General features: G+C 45.3%; 1 protein-coding gene across 1 annotated transcript in view; it reads left to right on the top strand.

The window, feature by feature from the left end:
- The first annotated feature begins 1,253 nt into the window (after window positions 1–1,253).
- The window catches only part of LOC124623101 (protein O-mannosyl-transferase TMTC1-like), a 195,129-nt gene continuing 169,981 nt past the window's right edge, over window positions 1,254–26,401 (top strand). Inside the window, exons 1-4 of the mRNA XM_047148892.1 lie at window positions 1,254–1,258; window positions 1,811–2,000; window positions 9,487–9,608; window positions 24,832–24,999. Coding sequence (XP_047004848.1) covers window positions 1,254–1,258; window positions 1,811–2,000; window positions 9,487–9,608; window positions 24,832–24,999 — 485 coding nt within the window. The remainder of the gene's footprint in view (window positions 1,259–1,810; window positions 2,001–9,486; window positions 9,609–24,831; window positions 25,000–26,401) is intronic.

Genomic DNA, 26,401 nt, shown 5'->3' with positions numbered 1-26,401 from the left:
ATTCGGTGCAAGGAAGTTGGTTTTGAAGTGGTATTTTAAGTACGGAAACATTAATGAGGTTCAACGGCAATGGCGAAATGAGTATCAAACAGAGCCACCGACACGTTTAACAATTCGTCGCGTTCGAGGCAAATTTGCAGCCGAAGGCTGTGTTAAAGATGTACACAAACAACGATCTGGACAATCTGTAACAGTAACAAGTCCAGCTAACTCCTGTCGTGTGTTACAACAATTCACTCGCTCACCACAGAAGTCTGTGAGACAATGTGTCCGTGACACTGGAGTGAGTCGCTCAAGTGTTCGGCGAATCTTAAGACAGCAGAGTGGAAGTGCACCATCCCACGATTGCTACACGCAATGAACGGGGACAACCCAGATCGTAGAATGAAGTACTGCGAGTGGTTACTAACATGGTGCGCAACGATGAAGAGTTTGCAGAGATGATTGTGTGGTCTGATGAGGCACAGTTCAAACACAGTTCAAATCGCCACAATTGCATCTACTGGGCCGCCGAAAATCCGAACGTCCATGCAGACAAAGCCGTGAATCTGCCAGGAGTAAATGTGTGGTGTGGGTTGTCTTACCGTGTGGGTTGTCTTACCGCGGCTTGATTGGGCCAGTTACTGGTGAGTTGTACCTTCAGAAGCTTCAGACATCTGTTTTACCTGCCATCCTTGTATAGAGACGGAGGAGTTTACTTTCAACAAGATGGCGCCCCAGCCCACTACCAAAATCGTGTTAGGGTGTGTCTCGACGAAAATCTACCAAGAAGATGGATAGGCCATAGAGGTGCTGTAGAGTATCCACCACGTTCCCCAGACTTAACTCCTCTGGACTTTTACCTGTGGGGAACACTGAAAGACGTCGTTTATCGACAAAAGCCACGCACAGTCGATGAACTTCGAGAATCCATCGTACATTCATGTGCAAATATCCAACTGAACACGTTGCAGTCAGTAGTTCGTGCTGCAGTTCGTTGACATCGTGTGTGTGTGGATGTTAATGGTGACCATTTCAAACACCTACAGTGATATATTTAAGTTGGACTTGAAGCTACACTTTCACCAAAAATGAGACAACTCCGTCAATTAGTTTGCAAGTTATGGACTTTTAAAGAGTGGATACATTTTTTTGGACCCCTCTGTATACGATTGCAGTTGCTATCTCTTATCTGTTTCCTCCACTCTGGATACAGAAGCACCCGTGATCTTGAACACCTTCATGGGATACGTTGTTATTAACAATGGCTAGCTATGTGGTTCGCTGATGGTGGTGCTCTTGTAGTAAATATTACGAATGTTAACACTGGTGTTCCTGTTTTTCTAATAGTTGGCATATTTGCGCCGGCCGAAGTGGCCGTGCGGTTAAAGGCGCTGCAGTCTGGAACCGGAAGACCGCTACGGTCGCAGGTTCGAATCCTGCCTCGGGCATGGATGTTTGTGTTGTCCTTAGGTTTAACTAGTTCAAAGTTCTAGGGGACTAATGACCTCAGCAGTTGAGTCCCATAGTGCTCAGAGCCATTTTTTTGGCATATTTGTTTTACTGCGTAGAATTCATCTCAGTGTGGCATGATTTTCTACTGTGCCTAATGGCATACTAATTTTAAGAACTTGGAACCATGTCCTCCCGAAACATATTGTGTTAAATAAGTCACATATTTGGAGAAATGATTCGTTTTACTCTCTATTGATATCTCTCTTTCCAAGCGTACTTACGTGGCTGCTTTGTAGGAAATGGCGAGGCAGCAGTAGAGGAGTTACACGCTGTCGGCACCGCGACTGACTGACGAGTTGTGACGTGTGTCCGGCAGGTTGCTGACGTTCTGCTACCTTGCGGCGTTCAACTGCTGGCTGCTGCTGTGCCCGGCCACGCTGAGCCACGACTGGCAGATGGGGTCGGTGCCTCTGGTGGCGCAGCCGGCTGACCCGCGCAACCTGGCCACGGCCGCCTGCCTGGGCTGCGGCGCCGCGCTGCTCTACCGCGGACTCGCCGACCTCGAGGTGACAGCTACGTCTAACCCTATCCTTGTGGCAGATACATTGCCGTAACTGTTGTTGTTGTTGTGGTCTTCAGTCCTGAGACTGGTTTGATGCAGCTCTCCATGCTACTCTATCCTGTTCAAGCTTCTTCATCTCCCAGTACCTACTGCAGCCTACATCCTTCTGAATCTGCTTAGTGTATTCATCTCTAGGTCTCCCTCTACGATTTTTACCCTCCACGCTGCCCTCCAATACTAAACTGGTGCACACTGGACTAGCATTCGGGAGGACGACGGTTCAATCCCGTCTCCGGCCATCCTGATTTTGGTTTTCCGTGATTTCCCTAAATCGTTTCAGGCAAATGCCGAGATGGTTCCTTTGAAAGGGCACGGCCGATTTCCTTCCCAATCCTTCCCTAACCCGAGCTTGCGCTCCGTCTCTAATGACCTCGTTGTCGACGGGACGTTAAACACTAATCACCACCACCACCACCACCACTAAACTGGTGATCCTTCGATGTCTCAGAACATGTCCTACCAACCGATCCCTTCTTCTAGTCAAGTTGTGCCGCAAGCTCCTCTTCTCCTACAATTCTACTCAATACCTCCTCATCAGTTATGTGATCCACCCATCTAATCTTCAGCATTCTTCTGTAGCACCACATTTCGAAAGCTTCTAGTCTCTTCTTCTCTAAGCTATTTATCGTCCACGTTTCACTTGCATACATGGCTACACTCCATACAAATACTTTCGGAATCGACTTCCTGACATTTAAATCTATACTCGATGTTAACAAAATTTTTCTTCTTCAGAAACGCTCTCCTTGCCATTGCCAGTCTACATTTTATATCCTCTCTACTTCGACCATCATTAGTTATTTTACTCCCCAAATAGCAAAACTCCTTTACTACTTTAAGTATCTCATTTCCTAATCTAATTCCCTCAGCATCACCCGACTTAATTCGACTACATTGCATTACCCTCGTCTTGCTTTTGTTGATGTTCATTTTATATCCTCCTTTCAAGACACTCTCCATTCCGTTCAACTGCTCTTCCAAGTCCTTTGGTGTCTCTGACAGAATTACAATGTCATCGGCGAACCTCAACGTTTTTATTTCTTCTCCATGGATTTTAATACCTACTCCGATCTTTTCATTTGTTTCCTTTATTGCTTGCTCAATATACAGACTGAATAACATCGGGGATAGGCTACAACCCTGTCTCACGCCCTTCCCAACCACTGCTTTCCTTTCATACCCCTCTTATAACGGCCGTAACTATCACCACGAAAAAACAAGTTGTCACCATAAAAGCTGGTCCTAAAGGCGCTGTTTGCTATCCATGAGTTTATCAATCAAGTGAACTGCCATACCAACAAAGTACGCGAAATTTAGCCTCACTGTTCAAACAGTTGAAACGCTGTGTTTATTGTGTCGCGAAGTATTTTGAAGCTGGCAGGCAAAGTAAATTAAAATTTTCGAGGTATGGTGCAGTAGCCAGGTAGAAGATAGCCTTGAAACTGTTACTGTTTCACAAACGTATGTGTGAATGCTTATAGTTATTTTTCAACTCAGCTATTAAGTTCTTTAAAACAAGTCAGACACAGCCCATGTTTGACAAATATAGCTAACAGAACGACAAACTACCAAATAATTTGAAAAATACGTGAAGTTTGACAATTTTTTGAACATCTGTGATGGTCTTTAATCCATCTTTGTCTACCACCCTAAAACATTACACATTTTACCCAGCGACGAATGGGTTGGAGGACTTTGGTTGTAAAAGTCTGCGTTTTGGCTGTTCAGATCACGCTCCACCCCGAAAATCAGTTCTATAGAAACCTTCCGTTTCTGTATCGGAGGAAAGTGGGCGGCCGCTGTGGCTGAGCGGTTCTAGGCGCTTCAGTCGGGAACTGCGCTGCTGCTACGGTCGCAGGTTCGAATCCTGCCTCGGACATCGATGTGTGTGATGTCCTTAGGTTAAAAATGGTTCAAATGGCTCTGAGCACTATGGGACTCAACTGCTGAGGTCATTAGTCCCCTAGAACTTAGAACTAGTTAAACCTAACTAACCTAAGGACATCACAAACATCCATGCCCGTGGCAGGTTTCGAACCTGCGACCGGAGCGGTCTTGCGGTTCCAGACTGCAGCGCCTTTAGCCGCACGGCCACTTCGGCCGGCTCCTTAGGTTGGTTAGATTTAAGTAGTTCTAAGTCTAGGGGACTGATGACCTCCGATGTTAAGTTCCATAGTGCTTAGAGCCATTTGAACCATTTGGAGGAAAGAGAAAGAAGTCAAATTGGTTCAAATGGCTCTGAGCACTATGGGACTTAACTTCTAATGTCATCAGTCCCCTGTAACTTAGAATTACTTAAACCTAACTAACCTAAGGACATCACAAACATCCATGCCCGAGGCAGGATTCGAACCTGCGACCGTAGCGGTCGTGAGGTTCCAGACAGTAGAGCCTAGAACCGCTCGGCCACCCCGGGCCGGCGGAAAGAAGTCACATCAACAGAATACGAGAGAGAGGGGGGGAGAGGGGAGGTCAAATGGACCAGCCCAAAGAAGCAACATATGCACGTTTCTATTGCTTCATTTTGTCTTTCGTATCGAAAGTGTAGTGTTCCACCAAGCACTTGTCCATGCTGATCAGGCGCCTAAAAGTATCTGGATTGGGCTGACAACTGCAACATTGCTGCTGCTGCCTCCAAATTGTTCAAATGGCTCTGAGCACTATGGGACTTAACATCCGAGGTCATCAGTCCCCTAGACTTTGAGCTGCTTAAACCTAACTAACGTGAGGGTATAACCCACATCCATGCCCGAGGCAGGATTCGAACCTGCGACCGTATCAGCAGCGCGGTTCCGGACTGAAGCGCCTAGAACCGCTCGGCCACACTGGCTGGCTGCTGCTGCCTCCACCAGGTGGACTTTTTAAATAGGTGTGAATGACTGTGGCATCCAACAACTGGCGATCTTTGTCGTGTTCAGAACATCGTCCTATATGTCTAAAACTGAACATTGACTCATTTTCATTCCTTCCACTACCACCTGGATTGTGATAGGCTGTGCTCTAGCATCAATGCGTTCACGTCTTTCTACATTGACTTCTTTGACTACACTGGAATATATAGCCGCGCGGGATTAGCCAAGGGGTCTTAGGCACCATCAATAAGTGTTTCGGAAAAAACGATAATATTTTCATTTTTTGAGGGAATACACTGCCATTTGAGTGTATATTTCGCTGTCTTTCCTGTCTGAAAAGAAAGAAAAAAAAGCGGAGTCGGCAGCGTGATAGATTGATAAATTATTGCATTTCATGGTTGGCTGGTTAATAAAAAGAAATAAAATAAAATAAATGTAAAATACCTCCCTGGTGCCAATATTATTTCTCTTTTTACATTTTATTAAAATATTGTTTGTGTCGTGGTACATATTTATTAAAAAAAAACAAAAACGAAGAGGTAATCGTTGTGCATTCTGAACCTGTAGTCATGTGTTCGCCTCTAATAATTTTTTTTCAATATTCGACTAAAAAACAAAAAAAGTGGCTAGGATGGCTGGCTTTCACCCAGCACGCCCGGGTTAGATTCCCGGCTTGAGAATAAATTTTAAATTCTCACTCCCGACTCGTGTTTGTGCTCCTGCTCTGACAAGCATCAAGAAACACATTTCATCGAAATACGTACTACTATGGAGCAAAATCTGTTTTGATGTATTTGTTATTGAATTTACTGGCTGTTTATTCATTGATCGAGTAGGGGTGGAGAACTCAGCCAGCCAGAAATACTTTTAAGATACTTTGTTTCACCACCACGATCATTTTCGGGCTATCATGCCCATGTTGCAACAGCTACATTTCTTCTCTTATAGTATTACATTCATCAGCAGTGTAAGACTAACTCTAGTAGTTAGCGCCACTTTATATCCTTTATGGATAACTTCCGTAATATGGAAAAAACGTGTTAATGTGCACGCAGCTGATAATACATAAAATGAATGAAGAAAAATAGCTCTGTGGTAACGTGCTGACCTGTGAAAAGCGTCGTCCTCCCTCGAGCATGGGTGTGTGTGTGTGTTTGTCATTAGGATAATTTAGGTTAAGTAGTGTGTAAGCTTAGGGACTGATGACCTTAGCAGTTAAGTCCCATAAGATGTCACACACATTTGAACATTTTTTGTGTCATATATCGATGGATTATTCCCTCAAATTGTCACCATCTCAGCGTGGTGTTGTAGAGCTGTTACCCTGCCAACGCAGAAAACGAATTACCGCAAAATACTCGCTTTATCAGATGGCTGCGTCATTTAGTATTGCCTCCTCTAACAGCGTGATACGGTGCGGTGGCGAGAGGATTTCAGCGGTTACCTTGATTACAGACACCTGTCTTCAAATAAATTAAATTAGCATCATTTTTCTTCGAAGTGACAATTAAAAACTTGCCCTCTCCTCGCATACTACTGCCACGTCTCTGATTCTCTCCGATGAATATGTCAATTGAGACCATAAATAATATAATGCACTTTGTTTTCATCTGTTGTGCGTCAGTGACCTCGTTTGCAGTTGACTGCGGCTTCTCTGCAGACGGAGGACGTTACAAACGATTTATGAACTACAAATAAATTACATGATTTAAGTATTTAAATGTATTATTTTTCCTTCCTTTTGAATGGAAACGGGCAAGGTGACAGTTCAATTCCAAATGAAACAAATGGTTGGAATAACGTCGCACATTGCATTAGGAAGTCTTCTTTATTCATTGACGGTAACTACACTGCGTCGCCGCTTTCAAGAGTGGAACATTCCTACATCTGTAGACCAGGTTCTGGATATCCACGTTGTACAGACCTACGCATTGTGCGAGCAGCGGTACTATGTCATCAGGGACCATTGGGGATCGTATGCCTGCAGCAGCATAAAGATCACGTGTGCCTCCACCAAGACACAGCCAAGCATGGCTACTCTGGCGTCGTGCGTGACTTCACTGGAGGGTGGAGCGGCGCTCTGTTGACTTCAGTGATGTGAGTCGCTTCTGTATGCATGCGAGTGATGGACGCACACGTGTACAGCACAGAGCTGGTGAGCTGCCTATTCCAGAATACATTCGCCTATGAGATACAGGTTCTACCCCAGGCTTCAAGACCGAGCCACATGGCGCAGTGGTTAGCACACTGGACTCGCATTCGGGAGGACGAAGGTTCAATCCCTCGTCCAGCCATCCTCATTTAGGTTTTCCGTTATTTCCCTAAATCACTCCAGGCAAATATCGGGATGGTTCCTTTGAAAGGGCAAGGCCGACTTCCTTCCCCGTCCTTCCATATTCCGATGAGACCGATGACCTCGCTGTTTGGTCTCTTCCCCCAAACTATCCAATCCGGGCTTCAAGATGTGAGGGCAATCAATTACAAACTAGCCGTCGTATTTCGCGTTTCTGCAGGGTAAAGTAACAGGTACCAGCTACAATGCACAGACTGTTAGCACCGTTCCACTGCGGTTTCATCGACAACAGGGTAGTGTCCTGTTTCAGCAGGGAAATGCACGTTCACATACGGCTGCTGCGACGCAATTTGCTATTCGTCAAGATCACAAAATCTCTCATCAATTGAACAGGTAAGGAACATGATGAAGTTGGAACTGACTCATTGTCCAGGTACTGAAAGGGTCATTGACTGGTGCAAAAGGAGCAATGTTCTTGAGCCGGTCTACATCTACACCTACATCTACATTTATATTTCACAAGCCACCCAACGGTGTGTGGCGGAGGGCACTTTACATGCCACTGTCATTACCTCCCATTCCTGTTCCAGTCACTTATGGTTTGCGGGAAGAACGACTGCCGGAAAGCCTCCGTACGCGCTCGAATCTCTCTAATTTTACATTCGTTATCTCCTCGCGAGGTATAAGAAGGGGGAAGCAATATATTCGATACCTCATCCAGAAACGCACCCTCTCGAAACCTGGACAGCAAGCTACACCACGATGCAGAGCGCCTCTCTTGCAGAGTCTGCCACTTGAGTTTGCTAAACATCTCCGTAACGCTATCACGCTTACCAAATAACCCCGTGACGAAACGTGCCGCTCTTCTTTGGATCTTCTCTATCTCCTCTGTCAACCCAACCTGGTACAGATCCCACACTGATGAGCAATACTCAAGTATAGGTCGAACGAGTGTTTTGTAAGCCACCTAATTTGCTGGTGGACTATATTCACCCAATAAATCTCACCCTGGCACTCGCCTTACCAACAATGAATTTTATATGATCATTCCACTTCAAATCGTTCCGTACGCATGCTCCCAGATATTTTACAGAAGTAAATGCTACCAGTGTTTGTTCCGTAATCATATAATCATACAATAAAGGATCCTTCTTTCTATGTATTCGCAATACATTACATTTGTCTATGTTAAGGGTCAGTTGCCACTCCGTGCACCAATGCCTATCCGTTGCAGATCTTCCTGCATTTCGCTTTAGTTTTCTAATGCTGCAACTTCTCTGTATACTACAGCATCATCCGCGAAAAGCCGCATGGAACTTCCGACACTATCTACTAGGTCATTTATATATATTGTGAAAAGAAATGGTCCCATAACACTCCCCTGTGACACGGCAGAGGTTACTTTAACATCTGTAGACGTCTCTCCCTTGAGAACAACACGCTGTGTTCTGCTTGCTAAAAACTCTTGAATCCAGCCACACAGCTGGTCTGATATTCCATAGGCTCTTACTTTGTTTATCAGTTGACAGTGCAGAACTGTATCGAACGCCTTCCGGAAGTCAAGGAAAATGGCATCTACCTGGGAGCCTGTATCTAATATTTTCTGGGTCTCATGAACAAATAAAGCGAGTTGGGTCTCACACGATCGGTGTTCCGGGAATCCATATTAATCCCTACAGAGTAGATTCTGGGTTTCCAGAAATGACATGATACGCGAGCAAAAAACATGTTCTAAAATTCTACAACAGATCGATGTCAGAGATATAGGCCTATAGTTTTGCGCATCTGCTCGACGACCCTTCTTGAAAACTGGAACTACCTGCGCTCTTTCCCAATCATTTGAAACCTTCCGTTCCTGTAGAGACTATCACAGGGTACCATTCGGCACCTGTACAATCGTTTGCATGAGAGAACAAATTACTTTGTTGCCGCCAGAGGTGGGACGCAGGAATAGGGGGAGAGGTGGTACAGTGTGTATTGATGCGGCTGTCTGGCCACCCTTCACTGTGTCACGTACAATGCATTTGGCCTGAGCGTGTTATCATACTCTCTAGGAACGATGACCTACCTGTCACCTCACCTGTCAATTAAATGTTGTCCTTGAGGATGCTGCATTTTTCCCAACTGTGTATTAATCGTTATGAGCAAAAGAGGATTTATTGACTACTGTCGGTTTGTAGGATGCCACCTTGAGATGTATGTGGGAGGCAATAGACTTGGAATCCAGATTTAAGCTCTGAGACGCAGGGGCTGACGGGGCTGGGCGCGCCGTGTGTGCTCCGCAGCCGCAGCGGCCGCCGGCGGTGCTGCTGGGGGTGCTGCTGCTGACTCTGCCCTTCCTGCCGGCCTCCAACCTCTTCATCACCGTCGGCTTCGTGCTCGCCGAGCGCGTCCTCTACATGCCCAGGTACAGCCGCGCCCGCTTTTGCCACTTCTGTAGCTGAAGGTGCTTGCTTGGTGCTGCAGATACTACTCTACGAGGGGCGTTCAACAAGTAATGCAACACATTTTTGTCTGAAAGCAGGTTGGCTTTATTCAGGATTTCAAGTACTCCACGTTATTCCCCAATCTTTTGGCTGCAAAACCCTATTTTTCATCGTAATTTCCGCCCAAAGTGACGGCCTTACCCCACGATTCTTGGAGGACCTTTATGCTTTCGTGATACCGCTGTATTGGACGACGTAGGAGACAACGGTTTGTTGCATCAGTAACTATGTCACCGTCCACATACTGCTTACAGCAGAGTACATCCTTCACTGGGCCAAACAGAAACCCAGCGGACACACACCTTTGAGCACCCAAGGTGGTGGACGAATGTGTCAGCACTTCCAACAGAGACGTACAGTTGAGCATCGAGATATTTCATTATGATCGGTTGGTCATCTCTAATGAGAGTGTCCACACGTTCCAATACTTCAGTCGTCCAGGACACAGGAAATCGGACAGGTTTGTGCGACCTTGTTGTGACGATGACGGGTGCCTCACCCAGCGACTCACTGTGCTTTTGTTTAGTGCCAGATCTCCATAAACATTCCGCAATCGGTATGAATACCTTCGATGCTCTGGCTTTTCCCCAAAAGGAACAAAATGACAGGTTTCTGCTTGTAACGCACCTGCCTTACAGACGCCATTCTGGATGCTGTGTACAACACCAGCACCTCCTGGAACGTCATTACTCTTTAGGGGCGGTAGCTGGAAAATTCCAGTATGCCTCAAACCAATCCCCCATTTTGTCAGTAGAAATTAACAGAGAAAAATGTGTGTTGCATTACATATTGAATACGCATCATCTATACAATGGGTTTAAAAATTGTGTCCTACTGTCTTAAAGGACACAGTGCTACTCAAAGTAGTACATATGTTCGCAAACCACTACTTACTCAGATTTGGGCCATTCTGTCCTATGATAGCCGTCTGTCTCTTGACACTGCAGAATCTGCTCTACGGTGGTTGAAGCGGTACAGAGTCTGGCATGGAAAGTGGAACGCGATGGTTTCAAACATTCGAAGTAGCAAATCAAATTTGTTAACGAAAACAGTCATAGCTTTACACATTGCTGCATGCATTAAGTCACAATCGGCCAAAGTGCCATAGCGTAGTAGCTATATACATTTGAATAAAATTAGTGACAAGAGAAATCAATCTTCATCTTCAAAACCACTAAAGGACGTTTACAAATCACTAGCTGTTAATTCCTGTTTCTACTAACTAAGCTTCAAAGCCGACTCCTAAATGACATAAATTACAATGGGCGTGGGTTTTCAACCTCAGATCGGCCGCGAAATGGAAACCTCAATGAAAATAAAAAAATGTTTCATTTCCAACATTTATCTATAGATTCCAGCTACTTCCCTGCATAGCCGCCGCTGCAACTTAGACATTTTTCGTAACACGGTCCGAAATTTCCAGTACCATCGTCATAGAAGGTGATTTTCGCCAGTTCTGTACGCTGGTCTACAGCTCGCTGTCTGTGCCCAATTTCTGTCCTCGTAGCCTGTGCTTCATGCGAGTGAAGAAATGAAAACCAGAGAATGCAAGGTCCGGGCTGCTGGGTGGCTGATCAAACACTTTCCATCAGGAACGCTGCAGGTTCGTTCTTGTTGCACCTGCAGTGTGCGGCCGAGCTTTGTCATGAAGAAGGAAACGCGTGACAGTTACGTTATGTGGGCTGCATGAAATCAGGCGGAACCCTTCAGCAGGCACTTCACGTTTGGCTGGAGTCACTATTGGTCTAAGAATCTTTACCTGAACACTAGGTATTCGGAACTAACAAGTACAAAGTAACATGATCGAGGGGCATATTGGAGGCACCACACAACACTTCTGCGGTTGTTGCAAGGCTTTAATTTAGTGGGTCATCAGAGGCAGCAAAAATAAAATAGCCCTTATATAAGCATACGTGAATACCTTTGGACATACGTGTACAAGCAACTAGATCTGATGTGATACTGGCGCCAGCAGCACACTAAATATTGAAAACAATTAAAAATGAAAACGTAATACACTGAAGTGCCAAAGTAACTGGTACAAACATGGGTATTCAAATACAGAGATACGTAAACAGGCAGAATACGGTGCTGTAGTCGGCAACGCCTATATAATGCAGCAAGTGTCTGGCACAGTTGTTAGATCGGTTATTGCTGCTACAATGGCGGGTTATCAAGACTTCAGCGAGTGTGAACGTTGTGTTATAGTCGGCGCACGAGCGATGGAACAGAGCGTCTCCGAGGTAGCGATGAAGGGATGTTTTGCCGTACAACCATTTCACGAGTGTACCGTGAATATCAGGATCAATAAAACATCAAATCCTCGACGTTGCTGAGGCCAGGAAAAGATCCTGCAAGAACGGGACCAACGACGACTGGACGGAATCGTTCACCATGACAGAAGTACAATCATTTGGCACATTGCTGCAGATTTTAATGCTGGGCCATCAACAAGTGTCAGCGTGTGAACTATTCACCAAAAAATCATCGATATAGAATTTCAGAGCCGAAGGCACACTCATATACCCTTGATGACTGCACGATACAAAGTTTTACGCATCGTCTGGGCCCGTCAACACTGACATTGTACTGTCGATGATTGGAAACATCTTGCCTAGTCGGATGAAACTCCTTTCAAATTGTATCGGGCAGATGGACGTGTACGGGCATGGAGACAACCTCATGAATCTCTGGACACTGAATGTCAGCAGGGGACTGTTCAAGCGGGTAGAGGATCTGTAATGGTGTGGGGCGTGTGCAATTGGAGTGACATGGGACCCCAGATACGTCTAGATACTACTCTGACAGGTGACACGTACGTCAGCATCCTGTCTGATCACCTGCATCCATTCAGGTCGATTGTGCATTCCGACGGTATTGCGCAATTCCAGCAGGTCAATGCGACACCCCACACGTCCAGAATTGCTACAGAGTGGCTCCAGGAACACTCTTCTAATTTTAAACACTTCCGCTGGCCGCCAAACTCTCCAGATATGAATATTATTGAGCATATCTGGGAGTCCCTGCAACGTGCTGTTCAGAAGATATCTCCACCCCGTCGTACTCTTATGGATTTATGCACTTCCCTGCAGGATTCATGATGTCATTTCCCTGCACCACTACTTCAGACATTAGCCGAATCCATGCCTCCTCGTGTTGCGGCACATCTGCGTGCTCCCGGGGCCCTACACGATATTAGGCAGGTGTACCAGTTTCTTTGGCTCTTCTGTGTAGTATGCGCCACGAGTGCACTGAATGGTAAAAGCCTTTAAACAAATAATGCTTTTAGAAAAATGTAACTCTCATTTAATATTACGTAAAAGGCATACAGCAGCAACACAATTAACCAATAAAAAAACAATTACCTTAGTACTAATTCAGAAGAAATGAGAAACGAGGAAAAATCTTCATCTCTAGTAAATCCGAGAAACCATTGAATTTATACTAAACATAAACTGAACTGTATACGTTGAAGGTACACTGTTTGTTTCTAGGAGGCAATCTCATACCACACCAACAAAACACAAGACCCATGCCGAGACCACAACCAAGAAAAGCTACACCGTAAAGAAACTAAATGCACGAAGCAAGACGCCGCCCTAACGCCGATCTGGCACAATATAGCGTTCCAGCCACACAGCACTAAAGAATTTGTTGAATAAGCGTTACCAGTAATAGAAATATTATTGAGCACCATTATCGTTAAGAGAAATATTATTGAGCACTACCAACTAACAAACAAATTCCACTACACCGCTTCTTGCAGGCTGATTCCACTAGCAACAACAACTGACAATCACTCTGGCATATAACCGTCACTTTCACATATGGCCATATCGGAATGCGTAGTTTACACCAGCGTAACGTCCTCCGTACGTTTCAGCGCGAGAGAAAGAGAGAGGAAGAGAGGGAGAGAGAGACAGAGAGAGACAGAGGGAGAGAGAGACATGGCTGGCTGCATCTCATCAGCTAACTGCCAACTGTCCTTCCCCCCCGGCTCGTTTTTGCCCCAAGCTGCGTCTCCGCCGTTTCCGTTCACCGGCTGACTGACTGCCCATCCCAAGCTTCAGACGACGCAACGTCCACTTTATCATCGTTCAAACTTCATCTTACGCCACAAGGGTACTTGCAGCGACACTTCTATATCTACATAGTAGTGCGTTGTGCTTGGCAAGGGTACCTTGTACCAGTACTGGTAATTTCCTTTCCTGTTCCACCCGCAAACACGGATACAGAGCAAGGGAAAAGCGACTATCTGTATGTCTTCTTTTGAGACCTAATTTCTCGAATCTTACCTACATGGTCCTTACGCGCAACGTATGTTGGCGACAGTAGATCGTTTGTCAACCAGCTTCCAATTCCGGTTCTCTAAAGTAGTTTTTCTCGAAACGAACTTCGCCTTCCCTCCAGAGATTCTCATTTGAAATCCCGAAGAATCTCCGTAAAACGTATTTGTTGTTCGAACCTCCCGGTAACAAATCTAGTTCCCCACCTCTGGACTGCTTCGATGTCTTCCTTCAATCTGGCCTGGTACGAATCCCTGACACTCGAGCCATACTCAAGGATAGGCCACACCAGTGTCGTATACGCGATCTCCATTACTGGTGAGCCACTGTTTCCTAAACCCTCCCAATAAACCGAAGTCGACCTTTCGCCTGCTCTACCACAAATCTCACATGTTCGTTCCATTTCATATCGCTTTGCAACGTTACACCGATATGGTTAAACGAACTGTGTCAAGCAGGACACTAGTAATATTTTAACCGAATATTATAGGTTTTTTCTTCCTACTCATCTGCATTAACTTACGTGTTTTCACATTCAGAGCCATCTCGTGTTCATCACATAAACTGGAAATTTTGTTTAAGTTGTCTTACTGGTGAGCCACTGTTTCCTAAACCCTCCCAATAAACCGAAGTCGACCTTTCGCCTGCTCTACCACAAATCTCACATGTTCGTTCCATTTCATATCGCTTTGCAACGTTACACCGATATGGTTAAACGAACTGTGTCAAGCAGGACACTAGTAATATTTTAACCGAATATTATAGGTTTTTTCTTCCTACTCATCTGCATTAACTTACGTGTTTTCACATTCAGAGCCATCTCGTGTTCATCACATAAACTGGAAATTTTGTTTAAGTTGTCTTGTATCTTCCTACAGTCGCTCAACTTCGACACCTTACTGTACACCACAGCATCATCAGAAAACAACTGCAGGTTGCCGACCATCTTGTCCGCCAAATCATTTATGTATATAAGAGCACAACAGCGGTCCTGTAACAGTTAACTGTGGCACTCATGACGATGCCTTGCCCTCTGAGGAACATTCGTCGTCGAGGACAACATACTCAGTTCCATTACTTAAGAAGTCTTCGAGCCACTTACATATCGGTGAATTTATTCCATGTGATCACCCCTTCGTAAACAGCCTACAGTGGGGAGCCCTGTCAAATGCTTTCCAGAAACCTATAAATACGGAATCTGACTGTTATATGCAATCTGAAATGCTTTTTAAACCATGGTGATTCGTGGACATAAGCTTCTCAGTCTCAAGAAAGTTTATTAGCTGAGAATATGATCAAGGATTCTGCAGCAGACCAAAGTTAGGGATACTGATCTGTAGTTCTGCGGGTCTGTTCTTTTTCCCTTCTTCTGTACTGGAGTCACCTGCTCCTTTCTCTAGTCACTTGGGACTTTGTGCCAGGCTAAAGATTCAGTAACTACAGCTGCTCCCCGAACAGCTCAGTGATCACCACACGTTCCTACACAGCATTCAGGTCTTCCCCTAAAAAATTCAGAAGCCGTACAGACCAAAGTGCCTACCCTAAGATTTGTTCATATGCATCGGAAACATCGTCTTGAAACGAGTACACGTTATTAATGGGTGTGAATTATACCATTGACTTTAACTATCACCACAGCCAAAAATCTGAAGGATTGAAGTCAGGCGAACAGGAAGACCGTGTTACTGGATCTCCTACCATTAAAATTGTACTACGTACAGTAATGCTAGGTGTACCGAATGGGGTGGTTCCTCATTCTGCGTAAATCATACGCACTGTCTGATCAAAAGTATCTGAACACTACTACATAATTCGGAATGGAGTACCAGTCGTCACGAGAGGCGGACACGCCAGTATAAAAAGAAACGGGGGAGGGGGCGGGGTAGAGAAGCAGTAACAGCAGAATGGGCCGATCAGGAGACCTCAGTATCTTCGAATACGTAATATACAATAACTAGTTTATTGGATATCACGTGAGTAACAACACTTGAGCCCTTCTAAAGCTGGTCAAGTCCACTATTGGTGATATCATTGTCCTTGGGCATCGCGAAGGATCAACCACTGCAAAACTAAGATCAGGCAGATCTCACTTACCGATGGAGAGAGCATTCTGTGGGACACTGCAAAAAATCGCGTAACATCATTGGAAGAAATCAATCGCGAGTACCAAAATACTACTAGTGATCCAGCTAACACAGTGACCGTGTGTAAGGAGTTACAAAGAATGGGGTAAATAGGTTGAGCAGCTCTTCATGAGCCATACGTGTCCGTGGTCAGTGCTTAGCAACACGTGGTGTGATGTAAAGACAACGCCGTGGGAGAATGGATGCCTGGAAACGAATAATTAGGATTGATAGATTACGTTGTATTTTGTGTCAATCGCGAAGAATATGGCGAATGTCTGGGGAACCATATCTGTCATCACGTTCATTGGTAATAGTGACGTGTGGAGAAGAAGGCGTTACATATGGTAGCGCTCTTCGTGGTTAGGATGTGGCCTCCCTATTGCGCTCAAGGAAACGCTAATTTCGTACCGTATACTGTAGAGGACTACTACGGAGACGATGAATATATCAGCATGACAATGCACCCTGTCATACAGCATCATCTGTGAGGCAGTAGTTTGTGGGAAATGACATTCCTGAGAAGGACTGGATCAGTATCCAATAGAGAAAATTTGGAACGATTTAGAACGTCGACTTGGTTGCAGAAACCGGCGCCCAACGTCACTACCTCCTCTGGTTTCTGCTCTTGAGGCAGAACGAGCTGTCATTCCTCAAAAGAAGTTCAGACACCTCACTGAAAGGGTCCCAGCAGAATTAAAGCCGTCATAAGGGTGAAGTGTGGACACAGCTCCTATTAACGGCCGATGACAGGTGTCCAGATACTTTTGACCAATTAGTACGCGTTGCCTCTCACAGGGGTAACGTAACAGCCATGGTAATTTTTCTCAAAGAGACTGATGATGACCAGAACTTAATAACTAGTTTCGCAGAATGTCACCCACAATTTCTGTCCAAACACTGATGCTAAAGCGAATCAAGTGCTCGTCCAGAATTGACCTCTCTGGAGTTGGTTTACTTCTTTAAAAGCTGTAATGTTTCATTCTATTCGGCTTAACATTCGTTCTTCCATATCCAAACTGTGTGATCTGTGGAAGGTAAATTGCGAAGCCTTGTCTGCAAGTTGCTGAAATTTTTTCAGGCTGAACTCGGCCTTGATGATGCGTTTGACTGTACGTGGAAGATGTCCGTCGATTTACGTTGTTAGTTGAACAACAGCAAAATACTATTTCTGATACTTCCACTTGGAATAACAGAACTGTTTCAACTGTTCCCACTGCATGTTATTACGTCTTGACTGATGCCACGACAACCTCATAAAGCTACATAAGAGTGAATGATGTATCGAAAGCTGTGGGTGTTACACTATGTGACCAAAAGTATCCGGACATCCCCCAAAACATATGTTTTTTCGTATTAGGTGCACTGTGCTGCCACATACTGCTAGGTACTCCATATCAGTTACCTCAGCAGTAACTAGATATCGTGAGAGAGCAGAATAGGTACTCTGTGGAACTCACGGAATTCGAACGCGGTCAGGCGATTGGGTGTAACTTGTGTCATGCGTCTGTAGGCGTGATTTACACACACCTAAACATCCCTAGGTCCACTGTTTCCGATGTGGTAGTGAAGTGGAAACGTGAAGGCACGCATACAGCATAAAAGCGTACAGGCGGACCTCGTCTGTTGACTGACAGAGGCTGTCGACAGTTGAAGAGAGTCGTAATGTGTAATAGGCAGACGACGTCTATCCAGAACATCTCACAGGAATTCCAGACTGCTTCAGGATCCACTGCAAGTACTATGACAGGTGGTAGGTGAAAAAACGTGAATTTCATGCTCGAGCGGCTGCTCATAAGCCACACATCACACCGGTAAATGCCAAACGACACCTCGCTTGGTGTAAGGAGCTTAAACATTGAACGAATGAACACTAGAAAAACGTTGTGTGGCGTGACGAATCAAGGTACACAATGTGGCCATTCGATGGCAGGATGTGGGTATGATGAATGCCCGGTGAACGTCATCTGCCAGCGTGTAAGTAAAATTCGGAGGCGGTGATGTTACGGTGTGGTCGTGTTTATCATGGAAGGTGTTTGTACCCTTTGTTGTTTTGCGTGGCACTATCACAGCGCAGGCCTACACTGATGTTTTTACCGCCTTCTTGCTTTCCACTGTTGAAGAGCAATTCGGGGATGGCGAATGCATCATTCAGCACGATCGAGCACCTGTTCATAATGCACGTCCTGTGGCAGAGTGGTTACAAAACAATAACATCCCTATAATGGACTGGCCTGCACAAAGTTATGACCTGAATCCTACAGAACACATTTGGGATGTTTTGGATCGCGGACTTCGTGGAAGGCCTCACCGACCGACATAGATACCTCTCCTCAGTGCAGCACTCCATGAAGAATGGGCTTCTACTCCCCCAAGAAACCTTCCAGCACCTGACTGATGTCTGGGAGAGTGGAGGCTGTCATCAAGGCTAAGGATGGGCCAACACCATATTGAATTCCAGCATTACCAATGGAGGGTACCACGAACCTGTAAGCCATTTTCAGACAGGTGTCCGGATATTTTGATCACACAGTGTATGTCTGGCAGTGTCACACTCTGAGCGCAAATGTATGTCCGCGACATATTTTTGTATGATTTTTCCTAGAATTCTCCATTACCTCTTGTACTAATAAGAAACACCTTTCATTTTAGGATTGTGGTTTAATAAGTAAGGCATCTAAATATCCTATATGAGTCAAAATCTGGGTCAAGACAAGAAATATGGCCATTGGTTAAGACCGTCACCGGAAGATGGAAGCAGCTAAGCATCTGAGACTCTACTTGCTGTTTAATGTGGAGCTGGTGACAGTAAAGATAGGCAGTCGAAGTCAATATGTACGAAGAAGAGGTCTTCAGTTGCAGATCAGGAAACGAGTGTTATGTCACAACAAGAGGTGCGGTTTTGGTGCCATGAAATTTATGAAGGCAGAAGACGTGTGTGAAACGAGTAAAATGGCAGGGCTGCCAACGACAGCCATTTCAGATGACAACGAACGGTGTGTCGAAGGGTTTAATCAAGCCAATCATGGCATTCTTGTTAGGCAGAGTACTCAGGAAGTCAGCGTCTACATTGACAGTATAGTGGATTTCGTATACAGAAATAAACCTTTTATTCTGAGAAGACTTGGTACCCTATTCCTTGAATCAATCATGTAAGCTATCTGCCCTAAATGTTAGTGGATTTCAAATATAGAGATGAGAATCAAGCTAAGGGATTCGGGTTGTAACTTTAGCTATGATGAAGTTTTTGAGATGAAGAAATCGTCAATGTCATGAAGAGACCGCTCGTCTTTTTCCTCGCCTTCCCGCACTCCCGTAAGAATTTCAAACGAAAGGTAAGCGTGGAAAAGTCATGTCCAAATTCGTTTGGGTGACAGAAGGTGTGATGCTGGTTGATTTTCTCGTCCTCTGAGAATCCATGAAATCTTCCAATTATTTTCCTACCCTGCAACTAATGCAGATGCCGATTCGAATGGAAAGAACGGAATTTCTTCCGAAAGGTGTGTGTGGTCGCACAGTAAATTCTTAATGCATAAGGTCTTGGTTGTGCCTCACATGGTCTTACGTTTAAGACTTTCATGTCTTCACACCACTAAAGAAGCACCTGGCTGATCGCGGCTTCAGAACCGAGGCTGAAATTCAGGAAGTTGCTGTTAAATGTCCCCTTATCTAGACCATTTCTTTAATGCAAGTTGGTATATAGTTTACGGATGCAAAAACTGCTTAGACAACGTGTGCACCTTAGTAACATTCGTGTATTTTTTTATTGCCTGACTAAACCTTTATTCTGAGAAGACTTGGTACACTATTTCTTGAATAAATCTAGTAAGCTAGCTGCTCTAAATGTTAGTCACCCTGAATGGAGCAACCTGGTGGGATAACAGAGCTATCAGTGATGTACAACTGGTAGCTATCGATCTAGAAATACTTCATCACTGACATAAGGTATGACTATGGACTTCTGTAATAGTATCGGGGCTGCAGTCACCATTAATTCTCAGAAAGGGCGCCTCTAACCCATAGCGGTATGTGCAGGACGATGGGTTGCACAACACTAGCAACTTAATTGTCGTAGACCTAGAACATATCAAGAAGCAAATACATTCTTTATTCATACAGTGGTTGACGGCGGCTAATCAATGGCGTGGATTGACTCCCGGGCTCCAGTGCCTACCTCAGCACACCACAAGGCTGCGTGTTTGGAAGCGATCTCACATGGACACAGACAGGAGTGCTGCCACAGCCAAGGATCAGTGGCTGGTGATGGCCTTGCAGACGAGAGCTCAAAGTCAAGCTTCGGAGGGCAGCAGCCGAAATTATGCTGTACAGCCTGCTTGCTGCAGCAGTCAGTCAGCCGCGCACGCTCCCAGCCAAAATCCACTTGGAGATGGCTGGAGACTATATGAATCCACCCTGGAAGTGGTCGCTACATGGTGGTTTTGAATCCCTTTTGAATCGAGCCCTGGAATCATGATGCCTACCAGGAACTTGTACACCAGCAGCTAGCGTATGAAGCGGCTAGACATAGACGAAGTTTGATTGGCCTACATGGGATCTTCGATTGGTTAGGAGATACTGCTGGGATCTGAGCAGGAATGTTTATAGTGGCTCTGCCCAAGTTGGTTTTGATTGGACACCACCTCCCGTTACATAGAGGACTAAGGCAGCACAGCAAGAAGAATTTTAACTCGCCACTGTGGCTGACTATGGTCTTGCACTGAGCAGATCAGACAGTATCGTTTGTGCAGAGGGCGTATGTGCAACAGTATCAAATGGCTGTAGAGAAATGGAGCAGTAAGAGGGTTCGACTGGAGATACCACAGAAAGAATCTATCATATTTCAACATGTTCATGGCTCAAATGGCTCTGAGCACTATGGGACTCAACTGCTGAGGTCATTAGTCCCCTAGAACTTAGAACTAGTTAAACCTAACTAACCTAAGGACATCACAAACATCCATGCCCGAGGCAGGATTCGAACCTGCGACCGTAGCGGTCTTGCGGTTCCAGACTGCAGCGCCTTTAACCGCACGGCCACTTCGGCCGGCCATGTTCATGAAGCAGACCAGTTAATTGATATAGCAGTGCAGACTATCCAACACGTCTGCAGGGAATGGTGTGCTACTCGGAGAGATGTCATTCCTTGATAATGACAAACGATTTCAATCCAACATGAAGCGTTGCTGTCAGCGAGTGCAGGACCAGCATAACCAATTTCATCCAATGGACATCTTGAGCCAGGTCCTCCCGTAATGCCTTTGGTCGCAGTTGCACAGAAGGCTGCTTATTTTCAGTGAGTCAGAAACTGGACCCAAAGTATACAAAGGCTGGAAGTACGGCTGTGATGTTTTATTAGTGTTCTCCATGCCATAACTGTGGATCACCTAAGTTGATTACAATGAAAAGCAACCGGAAAGTTCAATTCTACTTCATGGATGACCATTTCTCCTATATTTTCATCAGTACCGTAGTATGATAGCGACCCTCCAAGTATTGTTACTGGGTAAAACTGCCTAGTCGCTTCTGGTTGCACTAGTTATTAGTAGGCGCCCCCATAAGCGTCAGGATGGTCCAATAGTCAGTGGGACTGTAAGACGTTAGGATGATTCAGGATGGTGAGCAGGGCTATGAGTGGAAAGCACCACTTACTTGGCAGTTGTGGAATTATAATTGCAATGATACGAACATGATAATCAGTTTAAGGTTTCGTACAGCAGCAGCTGGTGGGTTCCCGATGGTGTGAATCGACCCCAAATGCCAGAGCCCATGTCAGCATAAGACAAAGCAGCTTGTAGGTACTGCACAGATGCCAGAAGGCGACAAGGCTGCCACAGTCGCTGTGTCAGCTACCTTCAGAGTGCATTTCTGCATTAGGTTTTCTGCTCGCAAGAAGGCAAAGAAGTGCTGGACAGGCAAGCAGCTCCCATCAGTAGGTCAGGTATGGGGTGCACCCAGCTGCAGACTGTGAATTTGGGTCCCCTCAGAGACCAGGAATTTGGTGCCAGCTGGTAGGTGCCACTTCTAGTCAGGTATTGAGGCCGAGTTGGTTAAATCCATGCAACATCGCTCTAGGCTTGTGTCTTCCGCCATGCCACCTAAAGACTGTTCCAGCCCATACATCGGAATTTTTCAGGTAGCAGGCTGACCTGTCAGCCTACAGACTGCGAAGTCCGCTAGAAGGGATTTGGCTTAACAAAGATGACAGCAGCAGAGTTTAGACGACTGAGCACTTTGTGAAACACTGAGGTACTCTAATCGAATCTTCGCTGATTCTCTAAATCAACAAGATTTTTAACGAATATAAAATGTCAAAGACTATCTAGAACAATAACTGGAACATAATTATTAATATTCTTGCAAGTTTCCTTTTATGTCTCGTGTTCTTGTCCTAAACGGGCAAGTCAAGCACGACACAACGCCATGTCATCCTCTGGTGTCATTGGAGGCCTGGCGTCATTGGATGTGGTATGGAGTGGCATGTGATCAGCACACCACTGTCCCGGTTTTTCTTGGGCTTCTTGACCTCAGAACTGCAGCTCCTCAGTTGGACTCATGGCGCTGAGTGCACCCCATATCAGTACGCTCACCAATGAAAACTCCCTGGCAGTACTGGAAATAGAACACAAGTCCTCTTTCTGGTAGTCAGTTGCACTTACCACTCAGCTATGAAGGCGAACATCCTCGCAGTCTGACACTTCTAAATAATCTAATCAACAGCGAGTGGCATTAGTTGCATAGGGCGTAACTCAATTAACTGCGTACTCTTTAGCACTCTGATCTGAGGTCATTATCAGAGATAGAGACGATGATACATGGTATTAATGTGATGTTCACATGTCTGCCATGGGTAACTGTTGTTTGGTCTAGTGAACTTATAAAAACAGCAGTTGACCGGAGTTGCCTGGTGAAACGTTGTTATAATGCCTCGTGTAAGGAGGAGATATAGGTACCATCTCGTTTCCGACTTTCATAAAGGTCGGTCGGATTGTAGCTTATCGCGATTGCGGTTTATCGTATCGCGACATTGCTGCTGTCGTTGGTCGAGATCCAATGACTGTTAGCAGAATATGGAATCGGTGGATTCAGGAGGGTAATACGGAACGCCGTGCTGGATTCCAACGACCTTGTATCATTAGCAGTCGAGATGACGAGCATCTTATCCGCATGGCTGTAGCGGATCTTGCAGCCATGTCTCGAGTCCTGAGTCAACAGATGGGGACGTTTGCAAGACAAAAACCATCTGCGCAAACAGTTCGACGAGGTTTGCAGCAGCGTGGACTATCAGATCGGAGACCATGGCTGCGGTTACCCTTGACGCTGCATCACAGACAGGAGCGCCTGCAATGGTGTACTCAACGACGAACCTGGGTGCACGAATGGCAAAACGTCAATCCTTCATATGAATCCAGTTTCTGTTTACAGTATCATGATGGTCGCATCCGTGTTCGGAGAAATCGCAGTGAACGCACATTCGAAGCGTGTATTCGTCATCGCCATACTGGAGTATCACCCGGCGTGATGGTATGGGGTGCCATTCGTTACACGTCTCCGTCACCTCATGTTCGCATTGACGGCACTTTGAACAGTGGACGTTACATATAAGATGCGTTACGACCCGTGGCTCTACCCTTCATTCGAACCCTTCGAAAACCCTACATTTCAGCAGGATAATGCACGACCGCATGTTGCAGGTCCTGTACGGGCCTTTCTGGATACAGATAATGTTCGACTACTGCCCTGCCCAGCACATTCTCCAGATGGCTCACCAATTGGAAACGTGTGGTCAATTGTGGCCGAGCAACTGGCTCTTCACAATACGCCAGCCACTACTCCTGATGAACTGTGGTATCGTGTTGAAGGTGCATGGGCAGCTGTACCTGTACATGCCATCTAAGGTCTGTTTGACTCAATGCCCAGGCATATCAAGGCAGTTATTACGGTCAGAGGTGGTTGTTCTGGGTACTGATTTCTTAGGATCTATGCACCGAAACTGCGTGAAAATGTCAGTTGTAGTATAACATATTTGTCCAATGAATAACCGTTTATCATCTGCATTTCTTCTTGGTGTAGCAATTTTAATGGCCAGTAGTATATCTGTTTGTTTGGACATCTCTGAAAGAACAGACACCATTCTGATCCTACAGCCACTATGAACCGCGACATAAAGAAATTATAGACATTAGCTGCCAGTGGACAGGGGCGAGTTTAAAAATTTGTGCCTGACCAGGATTAGAACCTCAGTCTTCCGCTTAATAGGCAGATGCGCTCTGGACAGAGTTGTCACCACAGCTGTGTGGACTGCCGTCGGGCAACGGCTCTCAGACACTAATTATACATCACTAGTGTGTGGCATAAGTTGAGAATTTTTGTTTGATAGGTAGTGTGCTAGGGTAGTCCACGCGGTTGTTGATACCACTGTGTCCGGGTGGTGTAGTGGTCAGCGTATCTGCATAGTAAGCAGGATACTCGGGTTCGAATGCTGCTCCGGCACAAATTTTCAACTTGTCCCAATGATAACCAATACCCACTGGCAACTAATGTCTTTCATTCTTTTGTGTCTTAATCCTTTTTTGTTTCAAAAAAAGTTATCCCCTGCAGTACTGGCAATGTGACACTTCTTTCCGATACTGACGAGATAACGGTACACTTGCGGTTAGTGTTGTGGATGTCAAATGTCCTGTGGTATCGGAGTGCTGGTGGTGAGTGTGGCGGGGTGACTGAGGCGTCGCTGGCAGCTTAGGTGGGGTGCTGCTGGTGAGCTACGGCGCGCAGCTGCTGTGGGGCCGGCTCGGCCACCGCGGCCGGCCGCTGCTGGTGGCTGCGGCACTCCTGCTGGCCGCTGCCTTCTGCGGGCGGGCGTTGCTGCGCAACCGCGACTGGCTCTCCAGGGAGACGCTCGCTAGGTGAGTACTTTTAACATTTTAATGTTCGGATAATAAGTTGCCGTCTCTTAATCTAAGAACAGATGATCAATGCAGCTAGCCGCTATCTCTGTGTAATGTCTTGTCCGTATAGACGTGTATCTGTTGTCTTTAAGATCCCTTCATCTTCACACATAAGTCTATACAGTAAAGTAATGCCCTCCCAGTTCTTGGCTGATCCGTGATAAGTCAGGCGAAAAATTAGACTAATGGCGGATTATTAGTATTATATCTATTTTTCATTCGCTCTCTCTCTTTGTCTCCTTTATCTATGTATAGTTTTTAATATAAGATTTCATTACGTGATATAGTGGTAAAGAAATCAGCCAAACAGAATCTTTGGTGGAGTTCTTCGTCTTGGTAATCAGCGGCTGGCTTGCTGTAAGAGATCTTTACATTTATTATTATTGTTGAACACTGCAGTCAGTCGGGAGAATCAATCGTTTGGACAATTTGTTCCTTTTACGGAAGATTGCGAATTCCAGATGTGTACGAAGCGTTTTTGGACGATTTGACACAGACTCAGTGATTGCAGGCTCTCTTCGACACAGCTGTAACTTCCCCACTAATTACAGGCCCAACGTGATCAACAAATGATTCAGAAAAAACTTATTCGTTCATTCACTCCAGAACAAAAAAGTAACAAACCTTATTTATGGAGGAAATCGTGTATTAAATCCATCTCCATTACATGTCCAGATCTCCGGTGATTCCACGCCTTAATTATTTTCCTTTTACAATCTCTCTACAAAACAAACCGCTAGCGGCACGAATGTTAATTGGCTCGCTTTTGCGAGAGGAAAAGCAGAATATGTATCTCTCAGAAACACGTCGATCCCTCAACAGATACTGCAGAAGCTGTCCTAGTTACCCTTCTAACTACCATGGAGAATGCATATATGCACCTCTGTTATTTTAAAGAATAAATGCATTAGAAAATACTTTGGCGTCGACGAGCCGTCACCGCATATATTACGAGAAAATCAGGTCAGATAACTTTTCCAAAGTGAATGAATGTGGATGGTTTGATTGAAAATGATTAATTGCTGCGTGGTAGATGGTATTTGCTGTGGGGACATTAAATACTGTCCAGCACTCTGTGCCTAGCAAATGGTCTAGCTGTGGAGGTATAAGCGGCAGTCAAATGAAAACGAGACAAATGGAAAGCCATTTATCCTTTCAAATGAAAACGAGACAAATGGAATGCCATTTATTCTTTCAAAAGCAACCATTATAACTGTTAACAAATTTAACCCTCTTTGAAACAAGACGGTCAACGCATTCATAGAAAAATGTTTGCGTTTGACTACGGAACCGTGATTATACCCAGTCGTGCACCTGTTCGTCCGAAGCAAATCCACGGGCACGAATGTCTTTGTTCAGG

This window comes from Schistocerca americana, chromosome 7 (genome assembly GCF_021461395.2).
Source record: "Schistocerca americana isolate TAMUIC-IGC-003095 chromosome 7, iqSchAmer2.1, whole genome shotgun sequence".
NCBI classification, from domain to species: Eukaryota; Metazoa; Arthropoda; class Insecta; order Orthoptera; family Acrididae; genus Schistocerca; species Schistocerca americana.
The sequence above is the reverse complement of the archived record's forward strand: the minus strand, read 5'-3'. Positions and strand labels throughout refer to the sequence as shown.